Here is a 21,355-nt window from a genome sequence, read left to right as displayed (position 1 = left end):
CACCCTATCTTTCTGTCTTCAGTTGCAAAAACAAACTCCCTCACGCCCAGTTATGCCTCAGCACTGAAACTTACTCGTACAGTTTTATTTAGTGAACGACACATTCATGAACAATCAAATGATCCTCGTAAAAATTTTATTGAAGGACATAAAAACCATCTACGACTACTTGCCGAATAATGTAGCCTCTTGGGAAGATGAATGCCACTTTTTTGGGGAGTTCTTGCTATTTTGCAGAGTCTCTGGGTTTTACAAAGTCATCTTCGTCCTCCTCCCAGAAAGTGTGCGCGCGTGCATGCGTGTGTTTTTGTGCATTTTGTGTGTATGTATGTATGTGCGTGCATGTGTGTGTGTGTTCATCCAGTGTCCCATACATGTATGTTAGAAACGGATGGTTTTTAATCTGGCAAAAAAATAAAATAAAATAGGAGCGTGTGTGCATGTATACATGTATCTGTGGGTATACACATACACATACATGCATGAATGTAATTAAAATTCAGTAGCCGGTGCCGGAGAGGCTGAGAGCCAAGCAGGATCACTCCGTGAGGACCTTCCATCGGCCACCTCCCCTTTTAAAGCTCTTCTATGTAATGTATCCATTATCGAATACAAGCTGTAGAAGCCGAGCGAGTAGACAGAGACAAATTGCGTCAAGAAATAGTTCCTTGTGCTACCTTGCTACACCAGGCAGCTACCTTACACCCTCATTAGCAGCAGGGCTATGGAAAAGCCAGGTCGCCGAGCCAGCCAGCCAGCCAAGCCAAGCCAGCCAAGCCCACGAGCGAATCGCCTTTCAGCTTACGACACGTAAGATCCCACCGCTGCTGCTAATAACGGCATTATTTCAAGAGTTTGATGAAAACCCAAGTCGCATAGGCATTATTTAAAAAAAAATAGAAAGAGGGAGAAGGGAGAGAGAGAGAAAAAAAAGACCTGCGGATTGATCTACACTGTATTTTGGGTAAATATAATCACGTGGGACCTCGGAGCCAATGGCACGCTAGGAAAGGCTGAAAAAATAATTACCTGCCCTGATTGTTCTATGAGAAGATAAAAAGTACACATACAGTTCATACAATAATCTTATGAATGTAAAAGAGGGGGGAACAATGTCGGCTTCGGGTCCCATAAGCAACTATTATGTAGATTCTTTGATTAGCCACGAGAGCGACGACTTGCTGGCGTCCCGGTTCCCAGCTACTGGCTCTCATCCTGCTGCAGCCCGACCGTCAGGATTGGTACCGGAGTGTGCGGATTTTCCGTCCTGCAGCTTTGCCCCCAAACCGGCCGTTTTTACCACTTCGTGGGCTCCCGTGCACTCCCAGTCGTCCGTGGTTTACCACCCGTACACCCACCAGCCACACATTGGAACTGACACTCGGTATATGCGCAGTTGGCTGGAGCCTATCTCCGGCGCGGTCTCGTTCCCAGGTTTTCCAGCCAGCAGCCGGCACTACGGGCTTAAACCCGACGCCTTCCACGGCCGCAGGGACTGCGGACCGGTGGATGGACGTAGTTACCCGGATTATATGTACGGATCCCCGGGAGATCTCAGGGACAGAACCCCGCAGACTATACCCTCTCCGGAATCCGAGGCCGTCGCTTCCAACAAACACAAAGAAGAAAAGACCGAATTGGACCCTAGTAAGTCGAAGTCATTCTTGTTTACAACCGGGAAGGCATATTACAGCCTCCTGGCACAGTGCTCAATAAAATGAAATTACCTTTACTGTTTAGAATTCTTGGCGTCCTTCCCTTGGATCTGACCAACCTGGAGGAAAAGCTAGTTTATTTGATTTGGGAAAGGAGGGCGGCAGGGGGGCGAAGAAAGAAAGTGTGGGGGGGAAGGATTTGTTTTTAATGAGCATTATTATTGTTACGGGATCTGGATGCTTCCTTCATCCTCTCTCGCTTGCTTTCCTCCGCATCTTGGCTACTTTGTTTGTTCCTAAACTAGCCCTAACCTGCTTTGCCCCACTCTTCCTTGCCTTTTAGTCCTTCTGACTTTTGGAGGAAGAAGTCTGGCAAAAGCCATCAGGGGTATGTGGGAGGAGAAAGAATATTAGGGATGTTGGTGTGTACTGAAAAGCAAGGGGGGATTGGTGAGAAAGCCTTAGAGAGGGGGGAAAGCAAACAAACAATCCCCACTCCAGACAATAATTCCCCCAGATATTTTTGCCTCCATCCAGAACGAGGATCGAAAAGTTAGGGAGGCAGCAATTAAAGGGAGGTGATGAGAAAATAAATAATTGGCTTTAGGAAAAAGTACAGATCGCTGTTGGAGTTTAGCAGAGGGGGAGAGAAAGTCCAAACGTTGGAAAGAACAGTTAATAATACACATCATCTCCCCCCCCTTTCCATTTTTTTAAAAAAAGAAAAAGAATTCTACAGTGCAACTTACTAGTAAAGGGACTTTAAAAAAGAGAGCGAGAAGAAGAAATAACCTTGAACACTGTTAAAACAGCTGAAAGGGTCTCCAAGGGATTTGTGCTTTTATTTTGCTTTGCTTTTTTTTTTAAAGTAATCATTCTTCTGCACAGTGAAATGTTCATTTCCTAGTGGACATCTGCCATTTAAACATGGGAGAAATTTTTTCTCCTCCTTTTGTGCAGTCAGTGGAAGGTGAGAAACAGAGAGCAAAATAGGTGGAATTAGGATGACCCCAGTGCCAAGAAATAATGCCCACTTGTTTATTGATTCCCATGCCCCGCAAAAGAGATGTGTGGGGATTTTTATGCCCATCTAGAGATAAACAGAGCTGGTCCCTTCCCCTCCCCTTGTGCTCTATAGACAGATTCCCATGTCAGGTGTGTAGAAATCCTTCCAGGCCTGATATGCTGGTCAAATACTGGTTCATCCTGATAATTTTAATTGTATTTGTGCCACATAGGCAAATGCACTCATACAAATTCATGGAGGGAGAAAGAAAGGGAGAGAGGGAGAGAGAGACAGGTCATGGACTAAAGGAGACTACTACTATCAATAACATACTCATTACATCCAAATTTCACCCAAGAAATAATGAATCTGAAGCATGAGCTAATTCTTTCTGAGAAAGTTGTAAAGAGGATGTGCAAGGGATGGTGTTTAATTGCTCAGAAAAGGAAAGAGAATTATTATTATTATTATTATTATTATTATTATTATTATTATTATTATTATTGCAACCACTAGGCTTCTTCTGGGGCACTGTCTGATATATATATCAGATATATCAGATATATATATATATCTCAGATTATATATATAATTTATATATATATATATATATATATATATATATATATATATATATATATATATATATATATATATATATATATATATATATATATATATATATATATATATATATATATATATATATATATATATATATATATATAGTATTTGTACTGATAAATAAATAAAGGGAGACTAGTATAGATCTATTTCGAGCTAATTAGCTCTCATCAGCTAGCCATACCCTTACTGGGATCAGACAGACATATATATATTCTCATTCCTTTTAAAATTGCTGGCAGCTCCCTCAGTGGGAAGTTATAGGGAGAGAGCTGGAGAGCCAAGGGTTGTAAACAGAGTTTATGGGCCTATGAAGTGGTGGGAATTTAGACTTTTCATGATTGTGTTCTTGGGTTACCCTTAATAGAGATGAGAGGCATATTATTATTATTGTTATTACAATCTCTTGGCCCTAGTTTTATTTTAGAATTGCAGCTTGTGGGAGAGAATGATCGCTAAATAAAATCAAATGGTAGTGAGAAACAGGGTGCAGAACAAAACTAGTTAAACTCACTACTGTTTGGTGCCTCCCTGCTTGCACACTGATGAACCTAGTGCACGCTCAGTTCCTATAAAAGAATAGATATGCCCTTTAAAATCCTGAAGGTCACGTCAGGCTTGAGCAGGGAATGCTCACTTGTCCAAAGAGACTTTTTAGATAGGAGACTTTAGATAAATACGAAGATTATAAGGATGGGGTATGAATTTAGGGCATCTCTATTGGAAGGTACTGCCATCAATAAATGCAGATCTGGGTAAGGCCTAAATGAATAAACGGAGATGGGTAGGTAAATAAACAATTAATAATAAATTAAATGTCCCAATCTTTATTTTGCAGATAATCCTGTTGCAAATTGGATTCATGCACGTTCTACAAGAAAGAAAAGATGTCCTTATACAAAGTATCAAACGCTGGAACTAGAAAAAGAGTTTTTGTTCAATATGTACCTAACTCGGGACCGCCGTTATGAAGTGGCCAGGGTTCTTAATCTCACTGAGCGCCAAGTCAAAATCTGGTTTCAGAACAGGAGGATGAAAATGAAGAAAATGAATAAAGAGAAAACCGATAATAACAATAATAACAAAGAGCAGCAGTGAAACTGGCCACATCCTTCCAATCCGTGGAGAAATCAAGGCACTGCTGGTTTTTCCGAAGAAAGAAATTGTTCCTGACTTTTCCCCCCTTAATGTGCTGATGAGTGTTTAGAATTAGTTAAACACGCAAACCTTTCTGGAACAAAAAACGAGAGAGACAGAGGGAAAGAGAAACATAAAAAGTGCTTTTCTTTACAAAATGCAAAAACACTCTCACACACACACCCCTAACAATTGCAACTAAAAATAAACTTTTTTTTCTTTTTCAGAAAAACAACAAAGTACTTGAATTTTTGGATTAGTATTTTATTTTGTAAATTAAATTTATCCAGTGATTTTTTTAATTATTATTTTATGATGTTGTGGTTGCATATTTTGTACAATAGAAAGAATAAAAGTGGGTGGGGGGTGGAAAGAAGGAGAAAGGAAAAAATGGTGGTGGTGGGGGGAGTGATTGCTCAAAACAATGTTTCTGTCCTCGTGTGGAATTGGTGTACTTATTTGTGTCTTCTCTGATTGTCACAGAACCGTTCTGTAACACTGTTATGTTTTGCTATAGTAGAACAGCTTTCTGTAAATATATACCTAACGTCACCCAAAAAAAGGAGGAAAAAAATCCGTCGGTAATCAAGGTGTCTTTTTTAAAAAAAAAACTGTAAACTCCTATGGAGGAATAATACGAGTATATTGTAAAGGAAGGAAAGGGCAGAGAGAGACACTGATTGGGATTCTTACGGATACAAATTCTGGGGGTGGGGAGGTCCATTTAATTACAGCTGGTTTCCTTCGGAAAATAGAAGACCAGAATATCTTCTCTGGGGAAGTTGTAGGAAAAGAACATCTTCGGCTCCCAATGTTTACCATTATTTTATTTTATTTTCCTTTCTCAGTCTCTCGGCTCCTGAACCTTTCTCCTTGTCTCTCAATATACCAATATCTGCCTAATGCCACTGCTCGTAAAATAGAGAGGGAGAGGGAGAGAGAGAAGATTCGGGTAAAAGGCGGCAGGGTGCTCTGCATTTTAATTTGGGGTAATTAATTGTACTAATTTATGACCCTGGGCAATCAAAGAATGTGTACGGGATTAAATACGGGCTTCGGTCCGGTTTTGCTCGCAGATAGTTTACTCTTTACTTTTGTGATCGCTCGGAGACTATTCTATTGGAACGCTTTGGGATTATCAGCGAAGTGCCAAAAACTTGTTAGTGCCTCGCTTGGGGGCCCAAGCAATTACGAATTAGGTTCGTAATGTACCACCACCACCACAGGAGGGGGGGGAGAGGAGGGGGGATGGTGTGCTCCTAATGGTAGTGTTAGGACTGAATAGCGAGAGAGCATCATCTAAATAATAATAAAAAGCTTAAAATGTTATAAAGCCTAAAGGAGTGGAATTCGGATCGGAAGGTTCCCCGCCCCTAGCCCCTTGGCCCCCTTTTAAAACCGCTTTCTCTCGGGCAGGGAGAAAGGGAACCTGGGAGTGTTAAAACTCCGAGGGTCTTTCTGTTTAGGAACGAGTTAAATGACACGGGGCCGGCGGGAAAGGTGGCAGCGCGAGGAGGGGGCTCTGGGACGGTGGAAGCAGGCCAGGGTTTTCTAATTTTTCCTAGCTCATTTAAAAATCTTTTTCTACAAAGGTAGCTCTCCTGTTGCCAGCGCCGTTTAAATGAAAGTCAAAGGATGTTATTATTATTATTATTATTATTATTATTATTTAAAAAGGGAAAAGACGCCTGTGAGATGCTTCATCCCAAGTTGTTTATATAAAGCTTTGTTTTTCTTGAAAAGAAGGAAGCCAAATAACTTCTACTTTTTCTAATGGTAAACAGATCGCTGCTTGCTCGTTCCAAGCCTCCCTAGACACAAACAACAAAATAAATATGGTGGTATTTTTTTTTAAGGGGAAAAAAAAATCTGGAACCTTTTTGCCCCTCTGATGTCCTCAAACGATTTCTTCGTACTTTTGTCTGCCTTTTCGTTTATGAAAATAAGTTTGCAGGCTTGTGTGTTTCTCTAGGTTGCATAAGACCGGGGAGGTGGGACTTGGGAGCAGGACAAGAAATGCTTATCCGTTGGAACAAAAAATGTTAACAGCTAAGCTTTAGCTTTGTGCAGTGTTTTTCAAGAGGGTCCGAGCACTCAGCAATGCAGAAGGGCAGGAAAGATTGGGAAAGTTCCGTGTAAAGGGCAATAAATAAATATGTATAAATCCCCTCCCCTCGTCTTCCTTTTGTCTGCTATAACAGGAATGCTGGCGGAGGCAATTTGGTAGTTACAATCCTGTATTCAATGTGAATTTGAAAAGATAAAACAAAAAAGAATATCCATCTTTAAAATCCTTCCTTCCCTCCCTCCCTCCCTTCCTTCTTTCCTTTTCTCACCATCTCTGTGATAGACAAGTGCCCAGCCTGTGTCTCTTTTATTAACTTTGAGCCTTCCCCATGCTTGAAGATCCTTCCAGTTCCACCAGACCTCATTTTCAAGATGACTAAAGATGCAGCCTCTTTCACCTTTCTCTCTCCCCCAACCCCTCCTCCTCCCCCCTACCCAATAGTCTTCAGCAGAGCTGAGCTCCCATTGGAGGTAATGGAGAAGAAAAGAATGTAAGTTATGCTTCCTTTGTTTCCATAAGACTGTTGTTCTCTCTCCCTTCCTCCCTCCCTCCTCCCTCTTCCTTCCCCCGTTTCTTTCTAGCCTGCTTTGTTTTATGGAGGAATATAGTGTCAGTTTTTGTACAAGTCTTCCACGCAAAATTCAGGGCATCTCTTTTCATAGATATAATTTAACGGCAGGCATGTATGAATGGCGCTCTCTCTCTCTCTCCCCCCCCCTCTCTGTACATTTTCCCAGAAGTAACTGTGAATAACGTAGTCCAATATGCATATCAGGACTGTATCTTCAAGCATCTTCACCCAATAGGATGGACTGTGCAAGCACCCTTGCCTTCGTTGGAGAGCCCTGCTTCTCTCCTCAGCCAGATTCGTTATGCTTTCTTTTGTTTCTAAATTAAAAATCTTGATAATAACACCCCCACCTCCGTTTTTCGGTGGTTTTGCTTGTGTGGATGTTATATAAGGGTGGGGGTAGGTGGAGATGTGTATACGCATTGGAGAGGGAGAGAAGAGAAAAGGGAGGGAAGGAGAGAAGGAGAGAAGGAAGGAAGGAAGGAAGGAAGGAAGGAAGGAAGCAAGGAAGGAAGGAAGGAAGGAAGGAGTGGGCCTCCCATCTTGTCCTTAGAAACAAAAGCAAAACCCCAAACAGAAACCCTTTTGTAGTCAATACAAAAAAGACAGGATACAGCAGCTTTGAAAGCAGCCCAGAGGTACATTTCCGCAGCCCCCCAAAATGCCAGCTTTTACAACTTTGATTGTCTCCGCGCTGAATAGAATTGAACAAAACAGGACCACGGAACCGGCTAGACGTCTGGCCTTAATCGTTTTATGGTTTTAATAAGGTGGGGTGCTCTTCCCTTTGAAACCGGATTATTGGAATGTTTTGTCTACCGGCAACGAACAACAGACGCGCATTTCGCCCCCCTCCCCCCTCGCCCACCTTCTGCCCACCCCCAACCCACCCTCGCTCCCCCTCCTAGCGCTTGGCAGAGGAGGAAGCCCTATTTTATTTATTTATTTATTTATTTTTAAAGGTTGTGAACCGGGAAGGTGGGGGGGGCGGGAGGGGGTTGAGATTGACAGGAGAGGTGAGAGGGAAAGCGGCTGCCTTTCGCTCGGGCGGTGGTGTAAAGGGGTGTGAGTGTGTGCCCGCGCGCGAGAGGGGTGCGCGAGGGTTATTGTTCTGAGAACCGGGGTTTTAGCTGGGGCAGGGCGGAAGAGGGGGGGGGGGCAGAAGAAACCTGAGCGAAGGGTGCGCCTCCAATAATTAAAACCTATTTTTTCCTCCAAGCTTTGGGAATCTGTTGTTGATTGAGTAAGGCCAGATGTTCTAATTCTTTCCGTGCTTTTGTTGTTGTTGTTGTTGTTTAGGAAAAGAAATGGGAAATTTTACACGGCTTTTGTTTCCTATGGGACTTAATAGTATGCATGGAGAGGGAATGCGGGGCGGGGGGGGGGTAGAGAGGCGTGGGGAGGAAGGGATGGGTGGAGTAAAAAAGAAAAGAAAAGAAGAAGAAGGTGGTGCTGGGAGATCTCTCTCTCTATTTTTGACCCCCCGAAAGGGGCTCTCCTCCTTCCCACCCCGTGCCGTTCGGCCCCGTTTCGCAGGGCGCGTGCCTTGGGGACAAACCGGCGCGAGATGGCGCTGTTGCTCAATCTTTAGACGCCCCCGAGTCGCTTTATTTACAAAAAAAAAAAGCGGCGCCTTACCTCCAAAGGCCTGTCAGGACGATTTCAGGGGGGGAAAGCCGAGCTCTAGAATCTGAGGGGCTGATTGTGCCTCTGTCCGCGATGACTTGCAAAACAACGTCAAAGTTAGATTGGAGCACAAGCCTGGGATGGCTGGGTCCTGTATGTAAAAACAAAGAGGGTCCCTCAGCCCTACCCTTAAGGCGTTATGAACAGAAAGTGGGGGGGGGGACTCTTCTTTAATTCCTTGGCTAGTAGACATACACGCACATTTTGCACAAAAGATATTCCGTGTCTTTACCTTTATTTGTACGAAGGCAAAATACAGATCTATGTAATCAAAGGAGGCGAGCAGTTAACGTTTTATAGCCGGAACCGAAGCACCGCAGAAACCAGTTACTTATAACGAGAGCATATGGAGTAGTTTATATGCTATATTTCATCAACATTGATGCACGTTTGAACCATCCGGGCAGAAATAAACGTGGCGTCCTCTATGAGCGTTTTTTAAAAAACACCCACACCCCAAAATGATTCTGACTTTACAATAAAATAATGTGTAGGATGAATTTTATTAGAAGTTTTTTTCCTACTTTTCTGTCTTTTGGATGCATTCTGTCTCCTGTAGCTCTGCTTCCTAGGATGACAAGCAGGTTGTGCTGTACAGCTTTCCTCCTTTTTCTTTGTGTATGAAGATAAATCTTTTTTTAAAAAAAATCAAATATAAATCTGTGTGACTGAGTGAGATGTATATAAGGACCAACCCTCTATCATCACAGAACTTTCTAATAATAGTACATAAGAACATATGTTATACACATAGACACACACACACACACAGACACACACACACACACACACACACACACACCACAACACTCAATATATTCTACTATAGAATTAAGATAATCGTGCCAAACATTCAAAATTCAAAAATGTTTTGCTTTCCAGTTCTGGTAAATTATTCTGTTGATGACTCTGAGCTTTAAAATCTGCCAAGTTAAGACAAGTTGAAAACCCCAAAATTGTTCTGCTGTTTCAGAGTTGCTGAGGTTGGCTTCAGGATTCTCTGATTTAAGATCTGGTAGGTTTTTCTTGCCTCCGGTGTAGAAATAAATGTAGAGGACTTTTTATCATTTAAAATCGTATTTGATCTAATATGCTGATTAAATAAAAATAGAAAGAAGGAAAATTAAATTAAGTCTTGGTGTTTTGTGGGAGGGAAAAGGGAGGGGATCCACTCACTCCACCACCGATTTCTTGCACCATTCAGACCATCCAGTTGTATTGAAGAATGGTTGGCTCTTGGTTCCAACTTCTCTTTTTGTGTGTGTATGTGTGTGTGTGTTGAGAAAAAGTATAATGAAGGGACACCTTGTGTGGTGGTTGTTCCTCTGATTGCAAAGGATTTAGGAACTAATGCTGTTTGCTTCATGAAAAGAAAAGGGGTGAATATCCTCAGAAGGGGGCACAGTGGTTTGCTCTTTCAAATTCAACTCAAATTTTATTGCAGTCATAGGCCAGCCTAGCTTTGCTTTTCTGCACACTGCCTAGCACTTTCGATTTCCTCTCCCCTCCCTCCTGAAATTTACTTTAGTTGCCATTTTCTGGGGGGAAGAGAAGGAGAAAAGAGAGATACTATGAAGATTTTGAGGGTGGAGGGAACAGAAGAAAAATTTCTGGGGTGAGTTTAATGAAAGGGCCTAGAGGACACCTAATTTATTCCAGTGGCTTTGATATTTTTTTAATCCTTTTTTTTTTTTTTTGCTTTTAAAAAGCACAGGAAATATGTATCTGCAAACTTTAGAAAGAGAGAAGGTTGCTGGTTTTTATGCTTCTGTTTAATGGCCTGAGCTCTTTAATGCAGCCATTTTTTTAAAAAGGAGGGGGGGGAATCTCCCAACCGAATGCTTTCAGCCAATGGTCTTCAGCCAATGGTCACTGTGAAGTGGAAAAATGTATGGAGGGGGTGGGGGTGGAAATGTGGTGTGGGAGAGGTTTGCAAAGGCTACACGTTGGAAACATACCACATGCATAAGATATGTGAACCATTCCCCCAACTTTCGATAATAAACAGGATAGGTCCTGGCCTCTGTTACCCAAGTTCCTCCTATTCCCAGGAGTATCCTTTCACAAATGTATATATCCCTTTCCCCTTATACATCTCTTTCCATTACTCAGACCCGGCCAGCCGTTTCTCGTGGACCCCATAGTCCATGAGTTTCCCTTCAAGGGATGCCTTGAGGACCACTTCAGTCTCACCCACCCACCCAATATAAATGCTTATAAACTAATTATCCCCACCATCTTTGTTTTGAGGACCAAACTTGTATGTAACAAAAGGTGGGCGGGGGGGGGGGGACAACACCAAAACTGCCTCCATCCACTTGGGGGTGGTTGTTCCTCTGAAATGGGGCTCCTGGCCCCTCTCTTGAATTCTGACTCACACCCTCCTTATGTAGGGACAATTCCATCTTTTGAAAAGCGGGGGGGGGGGGATGGCAGGATTGCTCTAACCAAGCCCTATGGCCTGCGATATGGTTGCCTGGCATTTCCCTTCTGCTGACCACTCTCCCCAGCGAAAATGATCCGGATTGGAGTTTTCTACCTATTACCTGTTGAAGTAACCTAAATTGACCTCACCGCGCATGTATTTGCTCAGATCAGTGAAGAGGCTCGTAGCAGAGGGAGGGGGGAGCGAGGGAGAGAGCCAGGCAGCGCGCGAGCGAGCACCTAAGGGTATTACTGCGCACCTTTCATAACCCTGTTCCATCCACTCGATATGAGGGCGCCTGATTCCCCCCTCTTTCCTTCCTCCTCAGAAGGGCTGCTTCCCTCACCTCCCCGTCACCTCGCCGCGAACCCCGCGATTTCCCCTTGTCAGTCTCTCCTTCCTAGCCTGCCTTGGCGGGTTGGATTGATGAATCTAGATCGCGTGTGAGAGAGCCTCACCACCGGGAGTTTGAGGAATTTGCCTGTGGTGTTAAGGGGAAGGGAACAAGTAAGAGAAACTGAGAGAGAGCTCTACCTATCGACGGATATAAGAGAAGTCAAGAGCGTTAGCCATAAGCAGCCATACCCACTCAGGCACTATGAAACGTCTCTGAGAGAGAGAGAGAGAGAGAGTGAGAGAGAGAGAGAGAGAGGGAGAGCGCATTAAAAAAAAAAAACCACCAGCAGCCACTAACCAGGACTTTGCGGAGTCCAGGGAGAGGGGAGGACGAGAGTCCTTAGCACTGATCTCATAGAATTAAAGACTTTTTTTTTAAAGGTTGACTTTCCTTCTTCCCTTTCATGCGAGAGCTACCATGAGCTCCTACTTTGTAAATCCTCTTTTCTCCAAGTACAAAGGCGGCGAGTCCCTGGAACCAACTTACTACGACTGCAGATTTCCACAAAGTGTGAGCAGAAGCCATGCGCTCGTGTACGGTCCGGGCACCACGGCTCCCAGCTTTCAACACCCGTCACATCACGTCCAGGAGTTCTTCCACCACGGAACCTCCAGTATCTCTAACTCTGGATACCAGCAAAACCCCTGCGCCCTGGCGTGCCACGGAGAGGCGTCTAAATTCTATGGATACGAAGCACTACCAAGACAGTCGCTTTATGGTGCCCAGCAAGAGACGGCCGTGGTTCAATATCCTGACTGTAAATCCTCCTCCAACAGTAACTCTAGCGAGGGACAAGGGCATTTAAATCAAAATTCTTCTCCCAGTCTCATGTTCCCATGGATGAGACCGCACGGTTAGGATCCTTTTTTTCCCCCTTCCCCCTCTCTGTTTCCTTCTTAACGTGGTTCTGTTTTGCTTTCCTTCCCTATTTAAGCAGAGAAAGAAAGAAAGAAAGAAAGAAAGGAGGGAAGGAGGGAGGAGGGGAAAGTGTAATCTGTATTTTGAAGCGACAGGAAAAGGCAGATAGAGAAACAGAGGGGTCGGTTATAATCCTGTTTTTTGTGTTTTTTTCCCCCTTCCTGTTTGGGCAATGGCGGGGACCGGGGTGGGTGGTTGGGGGTGGGGGAGCTGTTGTTTTCTCGTTTAAAAAGTAGAAGGGCTGCCGTTGTCTTTGAAAAGTCAGGAAGGTGATTTCTGGGTTTGAATCACCATAAAGTAAAACTTTCTTTTTATGGCTTGCCGGGAGGAGAGCAGTAAGAAACAGCTCCCACGAGGTTATTAGCATGTTCATAATACGCAGCTTTTTCTAAAATGTCATATAGCTTTGCTTAACCGCTTGGCGCCTTGGGCTGAAAGGTGAGCTTAAAAAGAGAGAGATAGATACTGCTTGAGAAGAGGTGGCTGTTTTGAGTGGGGATTGCAATTAAAAGTTAAAACCTTTGAAGGGCAACGTGGTCCAATTTAAAATTTCATTTTTGTAGGGTTTTTTAAAAAAAAGATTAATCTCTACTAATAATTATAATTCCTATATATGTTGTTAGATATAAAAAACTACACCCAGATGCTCCACAGGGTGCTAGAACATACCTACCTAGGGCGAGTTTCGCTTTTATAGAGTATTATTTTAGAAGGCCTTTTAATTTAAAACACGTGGAGTCTTGATTGTTTTACAGAGGGAAATGAAAGGACAGTTTCAGTCAAAACGCCCCTGCTTTTTAAAACCCAGTTGTTTTGTTAAGATCACTAGAACGGTGGCCCAGAAAGGCTTAGCATCAAACATGTAGGGTGGGATAAAAGATCAAAAGTTATTGTTGTGATTGTGCGCTTCGACTTCTAAGCAAACCTCTAGTGGGGCACTTAGAAGAATGGGGTAAATACATCCCTAGCATCTGTGGCATTTGACACCATAGATTATGGAGAGCCAATACGGATACAGCCGAGTATTTTGACTGTAATCTATAATCGTTGGATTGCATTTTCAACGCCTCGGTTGCCACAACTATGCATATGGATGTATTGGGAAGACACTCCCACACACACAAGCAAGAAACAGGAAAAAAAAAAAAAGGAAGCCGGACTGAAACGCCTATCCTGAGGGTTTCCATCAGCCAAGATGGAGAAAGGAAGAGGCTGCATTGTGTGCTAGAAAATCAGAAAACTCCGGGTTTGCCACACCGAGGATGGAGGGGAGGGAAAGAAGCAAGCAAGCTTGCCCGGCCTGAGTCTGTCTAGAAAGTTGCCTTTAATTTCAATCCAGGGTTGGCTGTGGCCAGGTAGGAATGCGAGCAGGACATTAGGAGTTTGAAGAGAAGAAAAGGGGTGGGGGGAAGAAAGGAAGGAAGGAAGGAAGGAAGGAAGGAAGGAGGGAGGGAGGAAGGAAGGGAGGAAAGAAGGAGGAAGGAAGGCAGGAGGAAGGAGCTTCCTGTAGGAGAGAAAAAAACAGAAGTAAAAATTAAAAAGGAAGGGAAAAAAGGTTCTAACACGTATTTGTTGTTCTTATTCATATTCATTTGGTTTATTATTATTATTATTATTATTATTATTATTATTATTATTATTATTATTATTATTATTATTATTATTATTATTATTATTATTATTATTATTATTATTGGTGTCACACAGCTCCCGGGAGGCGCAGTGGCAGGCAGACTTACAGCCGATATCAAACCTTGGAGCTAGAGAAGGAATTCCTCTTCAACCCCTATTTGACACGAAAGCGGCGCATTGAGGTCTCTCACGCCCTCGGACTGACAGAGAGGCAGGTCAAGATCTGGTTCCAGAACCGGAGGATGAAATGGAAGAAAGAAAACAACAAGGATAAGCTACCGGGAGCCAGGGATGAGGAGAAGACAGAGGAGGAAACCAACGAGGAAGAGGAAAAAGAAGAGGAGGAAAAAGAAGAAAGCAAGGACTGATGTCTCCTTGAAGTCCTCATTTTATGGCGGATGATAAATCCGAGATGTTTACGACGGTCATTCGCTTTTATAGAGTATAGAACGGAGAGACTCACACACAACAGTAACTACCTGTCAAACAGTTGTAGCCCCCCCTTTTTTATTGTCACAGTACTTCCCCCCGCTCTCTCCCCATTCCAATAGCAACGGATATTTCTTTATTTTATTATTCACTCTATTTTTTTTTCTCCCAATAAAATAAAGAGAGAAACTGGATTGATTGCAACCACATTGAAACTCAGAGTTAGGTTTCTGAGTACCCTTTACCTTGCCCCCACCCCCACCCCACCCCAGTAACACCAGCATCTCTCCCACCAACCCAACTCCTTGCAATTTCCCCTGTTCTAAGAACAAAAATACAGCCATCGTCTATACTTCTTTGGAAATGCCTCTTGCAGCCGTCCCTCCCCAGCTCTAATGCTCTAAAGGGGGTTGTGAGGGAGAGCAGGATAATCACTTAGGTTTATCTTAATTCTTAAAGGAAAGCAACAACAGCAACAAGCTTATCTACTCATCTACTCCTCCAAGTTAAGGTACATTTATGATTTCAGTTTTAGCTGTCGGCCAGGACCACCTAAAGGACAATTGTTATTCTGATGTTGGCCAGTTTTCCATTTAGGAAAGGTGGGGGCTTGGCAGGTTCCTGAAGACAAACATTTCACTATGGACTTAAGGGAGAACTTACCTACAAGGCGCCCTCTGATTTGCAGGACACGGGTGTACCCCTAAACACCCTCATGTGGGAGGGGGGGGAAAGGAAAGTTCTACTCTGATCCAGGAATAAATATATTTAGGATACCCGTGAAAGAGAGGGAGCTAGATTAAGGTTTCTGGGGCGATGGGTTGATCACTTGTGTGAGCATTCTTCATGTACTACCTAATGGGAAACCTGCAATAATTAGCAACAAGATGGGGGCTTATACAGTAGTAAAATAACGTAATAAAGAACTGCAAAAACCACAGCATCATAACCCGTTTGAGAAGAGTTGTGTATTGCCCTAATGCAAGCTACTAAGTAGCAGAAAATAATAATAATATTAATAATAATAATTAATAAGATCAAAACCATTGTAATGTATCTTATCACTACCTATAGAAGGAATCATGCTTTGAAAGTATTTGTAACGCGGTTTTGTTGTCGTATGTTGCTGCTTACGTTTTGTTTTTTTGTTTTTTTTGTTTTGTTTTTTTTTGTTTTTTGTTTTGTTTTTTTGGAAAAAAAAATTCCCAACAACTGAAACTGCCTAGTTAAGGACGCACAGTATTGTATTATTTTATTGTGCTTATAATGTAGTTAGGACTTAATTGCACTGAATGTATAGTTATCTATTTGTCTTGACTTATCTGTTAATGCAAGATGCTCGAAGTACACCCACACAGAAATGTCATCTGTTTTATGTCAACCATAGTCTTCTACGTGTTCAAAACTCTGAATGTAGCAATTTCGGCTGGAAATGCAATTCTGGCTGACCGTGGATTTGTATTGTATACGTGAGATATTACGTAAATAAACAATAAAATTTAAGGGGGAAATAACTAGATTGAGCTTTTTAATAGCTGGGCAATCCTTTAGATCCACTCACCCCTATAAACTCACCTGCTAAAACTTACTGGTGGGCAAGTGGTGCCTTCAAATTACTGACAGCCTAAAAACCAAGATCCAGCTTTTGGTCGAAAGAAAACCCGGGTCTGAGGTTCCAATATCTGCATCCTGGATTAAGATGGAGCTATATGAAATGTGGGAACGCACACTCTTGTGTACTATATGGACCACAGCTGAGTCAGCCCAAAGGAGTGTTGGGGAGCCTCTATCTGTGTATCCCTTAATATTCTGACCAGTTTTTTCATTGGTGGAATTACGTGTCATGGGAAAAGTTTTCTTAGATTGCTTTCTGCTAGAGAAGTTACAATGGAATTTTTCTTCCAGGAAAAAAATGCAAGGGTTAAGGTTTGCGCTAACACAAACAAATCCTGAATCTACACGTGGATCCAGGGATTGTCATCTCTTCCTCCTCTTCCAGAGGACTGAGGGACAACGCCCCCTACCCAAACCGAAACTTAGCTCTGGGCTCCCAATTACTGTCCCCCCCACCCCCCTCCAGGGCTCCCAATTACTGTCTTTACAATACCACTTCATTTCTTTGTTATTAAATGCATGGCCTTCATTAGGATCTTCTTACCCATTCCTTTCAAATCAATTCTTTCTGTAAAGAATTTTTTCTTTGGAAATCTCATTATTGCGCAGGTTCTTGCATAGTTTTCTGCTTTGAGTAATCTTATTTTGATTTGTATTCTCTATTCTTATGCAAAGGTTGAAAATAAGGGCGGAAGGAACCACTAGCCTTTCTGTTCCCTTTATCAAGAAAATAAAACAAGCAGGATAAGATTTTAGCAGAAGAGCTACAAAGTAGTCTGTGGTGTAATGTACTTATTTGTAAGGCAGTAGCAGCCAGCTGAAGGAATAACATACATGTGTGCAGTATACACAGACATACACACTTTGCACACTGTACTAAGCATTTATGAGTTATCTCTGTGGGTCTTCTATTTGTCCATAACATGCATGCATAGGTATACCTAAGCTGTCTCTCCCCACCCCCTCTTTCTCTCTCTTTCTTTCTCTCACTCACTCACTCACTCACTCACACACTCACTCTCACACACACACATGTATGTGTTTCCTCTGAGACCTTCTCTCCTCCTTCTATTGCCCTTCCCCCCACATATTGATATGTATGTGTGTGCATTCGCTCCCGCCTGCACAAGAAAGGCATTCAGCTTCTGCAGGGTATTCCAACATCTCATCTGTTGAGAAATGGACTCTATCCTAACTCAGCATTTGGTATGAAAGGGGACTGGTTGTTTACACTGATAAGCCACTAGAAGATTCCTAAGATGCATCTTGGCTTAGCGTGCAGAATCTGGAAAAGATACGGGGCTGGATTTGGGGGAGGGGGGACGGTTGGGAGAAATCCTTTATCTTCCAACCTTAAATGTGTAGAGGCTTAAAGATGCTGGAATACTTAAATGTACAGAGGGAGGGGATGTGCAGGGGTCTGCTCCTATATGCCTGAGCAACTTTGGATACAACAGAAGGGCCTCCGGGAAGGTAGGGGCAGAGGGAGAAAAGGGCCCTAAGATCATCAATACATTTACTTTGCATCCATAGATGGTGCTTTAGGATTGCATTGGGTTTATGATCAGTCCAGATGTGTGGTTGCCTCTGTGCTTGGGGGGCTAGGGAAGGATCCCATGTTACTGCCTTCCAATATTGTTTGGTACCTCAAAAGTAGGTTGCGTAGGTATTCCCAGGAACTTGGGAAAATGTAATAGAAGCAGAGGTCAGGTTGCCTGTAGAGGCAAAGGCAACTCCCAAATGCACCAGAAACAGCCCCCCCCCCAACTCCTTCTTGACTGATGCAAGTTCTCATGAACCTGGCCCGGGGTGCTTTCCTTTTCCACATTTTAAGGATTGGAAAGCAAGGGGAGAAAACCCCTGTCCGGTCTTAAAGATCCCGTCCCATTCCTCACGTCCCAAAGGCAGACTTCAATCCCAGCGGCAATAATTCGAATCCACAACCTAAAGTTCTTGCCCCGCTGGAGCACATGCTCGCCCGCCCTATCGTTAAAGGGGATCTCCTTGAGTGGACACCCTAGCGTCCACCCACCCACCCACCCACCCATCCACCTGGCCTTTACAAGGGATCGATCATAAAGCTTTGCCTCGGGTTGACTTTAGCAGGCCAGAGTAGAAAGGTAAGCTGTTTTATTACTCCTCAAAACTGGAAGAGAACCCGCCTTTGCTAAACTCGGTGTCTGCCTGCCTAAGTGTGTGTGTGTGAGGAGGGGGGCAGAGAGAGAGAGAGAGAAAGAGAGAAGGAAAGGGAGAAAATTTGCGTGTATGTGTGTGCATGTGTGCATTCAGAATGTATTCACCTCACCAGCTATTGCCTCCTTCCCTCTTCTCCCCTGAAGGAATGAACCAAATGCAAACCCACACCTTTCAAAGCCACGCTTGGAGCATCTGATCCTTTCATGAACTGACACCTAAAAAAAAAAAAATAAGCCCTGAAGAATTTTCTCTTTATTTCCTTTCCTCCACCTTATTCCCCAAAGTTTAAGGCAATAATTGGAATGTACAGTCTCACCATATATATAATATAATCCCTGCAAGGAGAGGAAAGTTAATTTAATTTAATTAAATTTCAAAGACAGGATCTGAAAAAGCGAGGGCAGAAAAAGAAAGAAAAAAGAAAAGTAGGGAGAGCTGCATCTGCACTTTATCCATCATATTTAAGCCTACATTCTTGAGTGGCTCGATTTGAAGGAATCTCCCAAATGAGACTTATCTATCATAGGGGTAGAAGCTAAATTATCGAAATTGCAAGGAAAAGCTGTTGCATAGGGGGACACAGAAATGTTTATAGCTTATAAACATCGTTAGACAATATGCGTTTATGTGTAAGAGGGGTTTCGGATAATCACTTCGCCATTTGAGGAGGAAAGGAGGAAAGGAGAGGCGATGGCCATTTTTATTGTTGTAAGTAATTTAAAAGAAGATAAGCTTTTCAGAAAGTCGCTGTTTTGGAAACGATCATTACTTCAGTCTTTCTGAAATGAGGCTCACCCACCCGCCTGGAGTAAGAAATACCACCCTATTCTGCACTTTTCCTTTTTTTTTATTAGCCAATCAAAATTTCTACCAGTCTCCATTTGTGATTTGCGAAAAAAGAAAATACAATTTCTCGAAAAACTGCATCGAAGCATATTGCTCATTTTCTCTGAATTTATTATTCTCATCACCGTCAGCTGTTAGGTAGTAAATTCTATCCGTGGAGGGGAGGTTTTATACTAGGTCCAGTTTTGTACTTGGAGATGTACACAAATGATACTTCACCCGCCTAGACAAAAACTTTGAAGCCTCGACTCTTTGGGCCTAACCTGGAAAAGGTTTCTTGGGGAAAGTCGGGAGAAATTGAAGATTTCTCTTTCTCACCCAGAGCTTCCTTCCTCCTTCGCTTCCTGATTTGATATACGCCTTTTATTTATTTTTCCTCTCGCAAAAACCGACGTGCGATTTCTTTCCAGGGCCACCAGATGCGAAGTGGTTTTCTCACCCGCTCCAAAAGGAAAAGGACGCGCCACCTTGTCTGGGAAGGGTTGACTTGGGAACGGTGGCATTAGGGGGGGGGGGGAGGCGATATAGGGTACCGGAGGAGGGAGCCGGGCAGGTTCCTTTCTTGCTCCGGGGAAGTTGATTTTGGGCCGCCTTTCTCTCGGTAGAAAACGGGCCCGTCCCATTGTCCTTCTAAGCCTCCGTTGTGGTTTGGTCGTTCCTTCCTCGTCGTAACTTTTAACTACCTGTTATAAAATTTATTGTCGGTTTGTAAAGCGGTGGAGGAAAAAAAGAAGAAGAAGTAATTTCCCCCTCTCATCCGGTTGGACCATTACCTATAATGGGAATTTCAGACAGACACATATTCACAGTAGTCTGAGAAATACAGCCGCCTTCCCCCCAACCCACGAAGGAAAGATTTAGACGTTCAGCCGAGACTATAGAGAATATATATATAAGAGAATTTATCCGGCTCACTCAGATCCACTGAGAAGCAGGTAAAAGCCGGGAAATATTCTTCGAAGGCACACTTGACTTTCTCTCCCGCTGCCCCTTTCAATACGGTTTCTATCCCACCTTTTTCTGGGGCTTCTCTTGCGTTGCGCAATGTTCGTGTTTCCAAGAGACCCTTTTTAAAAATTAAAATAACAATAATAAAAAGCACCCCGCAATCAACATTGGTACAGCTGCATGTTGGGAATTTAAAGAGCCGAAGTATCATACCTCCTTTGCAATGTCTGGGTACCTGGAAAAAAAAAAGGGGGGGTGTTGTCCCGTTTCACTGCGGTCCCTGCGGTCCCGGTGCCCTCAGAAAGGACTCGCCTTTCAGATGCCAACCCCCCGCCCAGCCTCCACGGCTTCTTCCTGGCTTTTGCAAAGGTCTGGAAAGGATCCCCTAAATAGAATCAAACCCATGGCTCTAGCAATATCCCACCATTTCCAGGTCGCCGTATTAATGGCTCGGGGAAGGCCTGTCCAAGGGTGAAATCTTAGGCTGGAAAACAAAACAAAACCCGAAAACTCCGTGATTGAACGCGGAGAAATTCTCTTCTTTTTTTCTTCGACCTCTCAAGCAAGGATTTTTTGTTTTTTGTTTGCAAAGCCGCCTCGGAGGGACCCGTATTTGGGATTTGAAAGCCTGAGGTAGACCTCGGTAGCTGGTTTGTGTCTTGCGTTGGGTTGCTTTGTTCTCCATACTTGTATGAAGGAGGGAAAATTATTTGCATCGGTTAAAAATCCATTGCGGGGGCCAAATGTTGTGGGTTTCCAGGTTCGGTATTGAACAGAGATATTGTTTCATTGTTGGTGATAGCAGGAATTTGGAACAATGAAAATGTGGAAATGTAACACACACACACACACACAGGTGTGTGTGTGTGTGTGTTTGTTTGTATATATATATGTGTGTGTGTGTGTGTGTGTGTGTGTGTGTGTGTGTGTATACAAATATAGAAAGCTCAGGACTGTATTGGTTGGAAATATACGGAAGAGGCCTTCATCCTGCAGTGGATAGACAATGGCTAAAATGAAGAGGTTATGTTTGTGTGTGTGTTTGTACACATACATACATACATACACACACACACACACACACATATTCTCTCTCTCTCTGAGAGAGAGAGAGAGAGAGACTATGTGTGTGTGTATATAGATAGATAGATACAGAAGACAGACAGACACACAGAATAGCTAGTTAGATAGCTAGATAGATAT

General features: G+C 43.2%; 2 protein-coding genes across 2 annotated transcripts; both read left to right on the top strand.

Moving 5' to 3' along the window:
• Positions 1 to 725: 725 nt before the first annotated feature.
• HOXC9 (homeobox C9) lies at positions 726 to 5,632 on the top strand. The gene is made up of 2 exons (XM_081937252.1): positions 726 to 1,647; positions 4,124 to 5,632. The coding sequence occupies exons 1-2, from the start codon at positions 1,089 to 1,091 to the stop codon at positions 4,381 to 4,383; spliced, it is 819 nt and encodes a 272-aa protein (XP_081793378.1). The 5' UTR covers positions 726 to 1,088; the 3' UTR covers positions 4,384 to 5,632.
• Positions 5,633 to 11,761: 6,129 nt separating this feature from the next.
• On the top strand, positions 11,762 to 16,050 carry HOXC8 (homeobox C8). The gene is made up of 2 exons (XM_081938358.1): positions 11,762 to 12,422; positions 14,195 to 16,050. Exons 1-2 carry the CDS (start codon positions 11,987 to 11,989, stop codon positions 14,485 to 14,487), a joined length of 729 nt encoding a protein of 242 aa, XP_081794484.1. The 5' UTR covers positions 11,762 to 11,986; the 3' UTR covers positions 14,488 to 16,050.
• Positions 16,051 to 21,355: the final 5,305 nt, after the last annotated feature.

This window comes from Natrix helvetica (genome assembly GCF_964273705.1).
Source record: "Natrix helvetica genome assembly, chromosome: 1".
NCBI lineage: Eukaryota > Metazoa > Chordata > Lepidosauria > Squamata > Natricidae > Natrix > Natrix helvetica.
This window is presented reverse-complemented; position numbering and strand designations above follow the sequence as displayed.

Coding starts and splice junctions, on each gene's coding strand:
- HOXC9 (XM_081937252.1), top strand. CDS start 1,089: ATGAATGTAAAAGAGGGGGGAACAATGTCGGCTTCGGGTCCCATAAGC. Junction 1,648..4,123: donor AAAGACCGAATTGGACCCTA/GTAAGTCGAAGT, acceptor TTTATTTTGCAG/ATAATCCTGTTGCAAATTGG.
- HOXC8 (XM_081938358.1), top strand. CDS start 11,987: ATGAGCTCCTACTTTGTAAATCCTCTTTTCTCCAAGTACAAAGGCGGC. Junction 12,423..14,194: donor CCCATGGATGAGACCGCACG/GTTAGGATCCTT, acceptor GGTGTCACACAG/CTCCCGGGAGGCGCAGTGGC.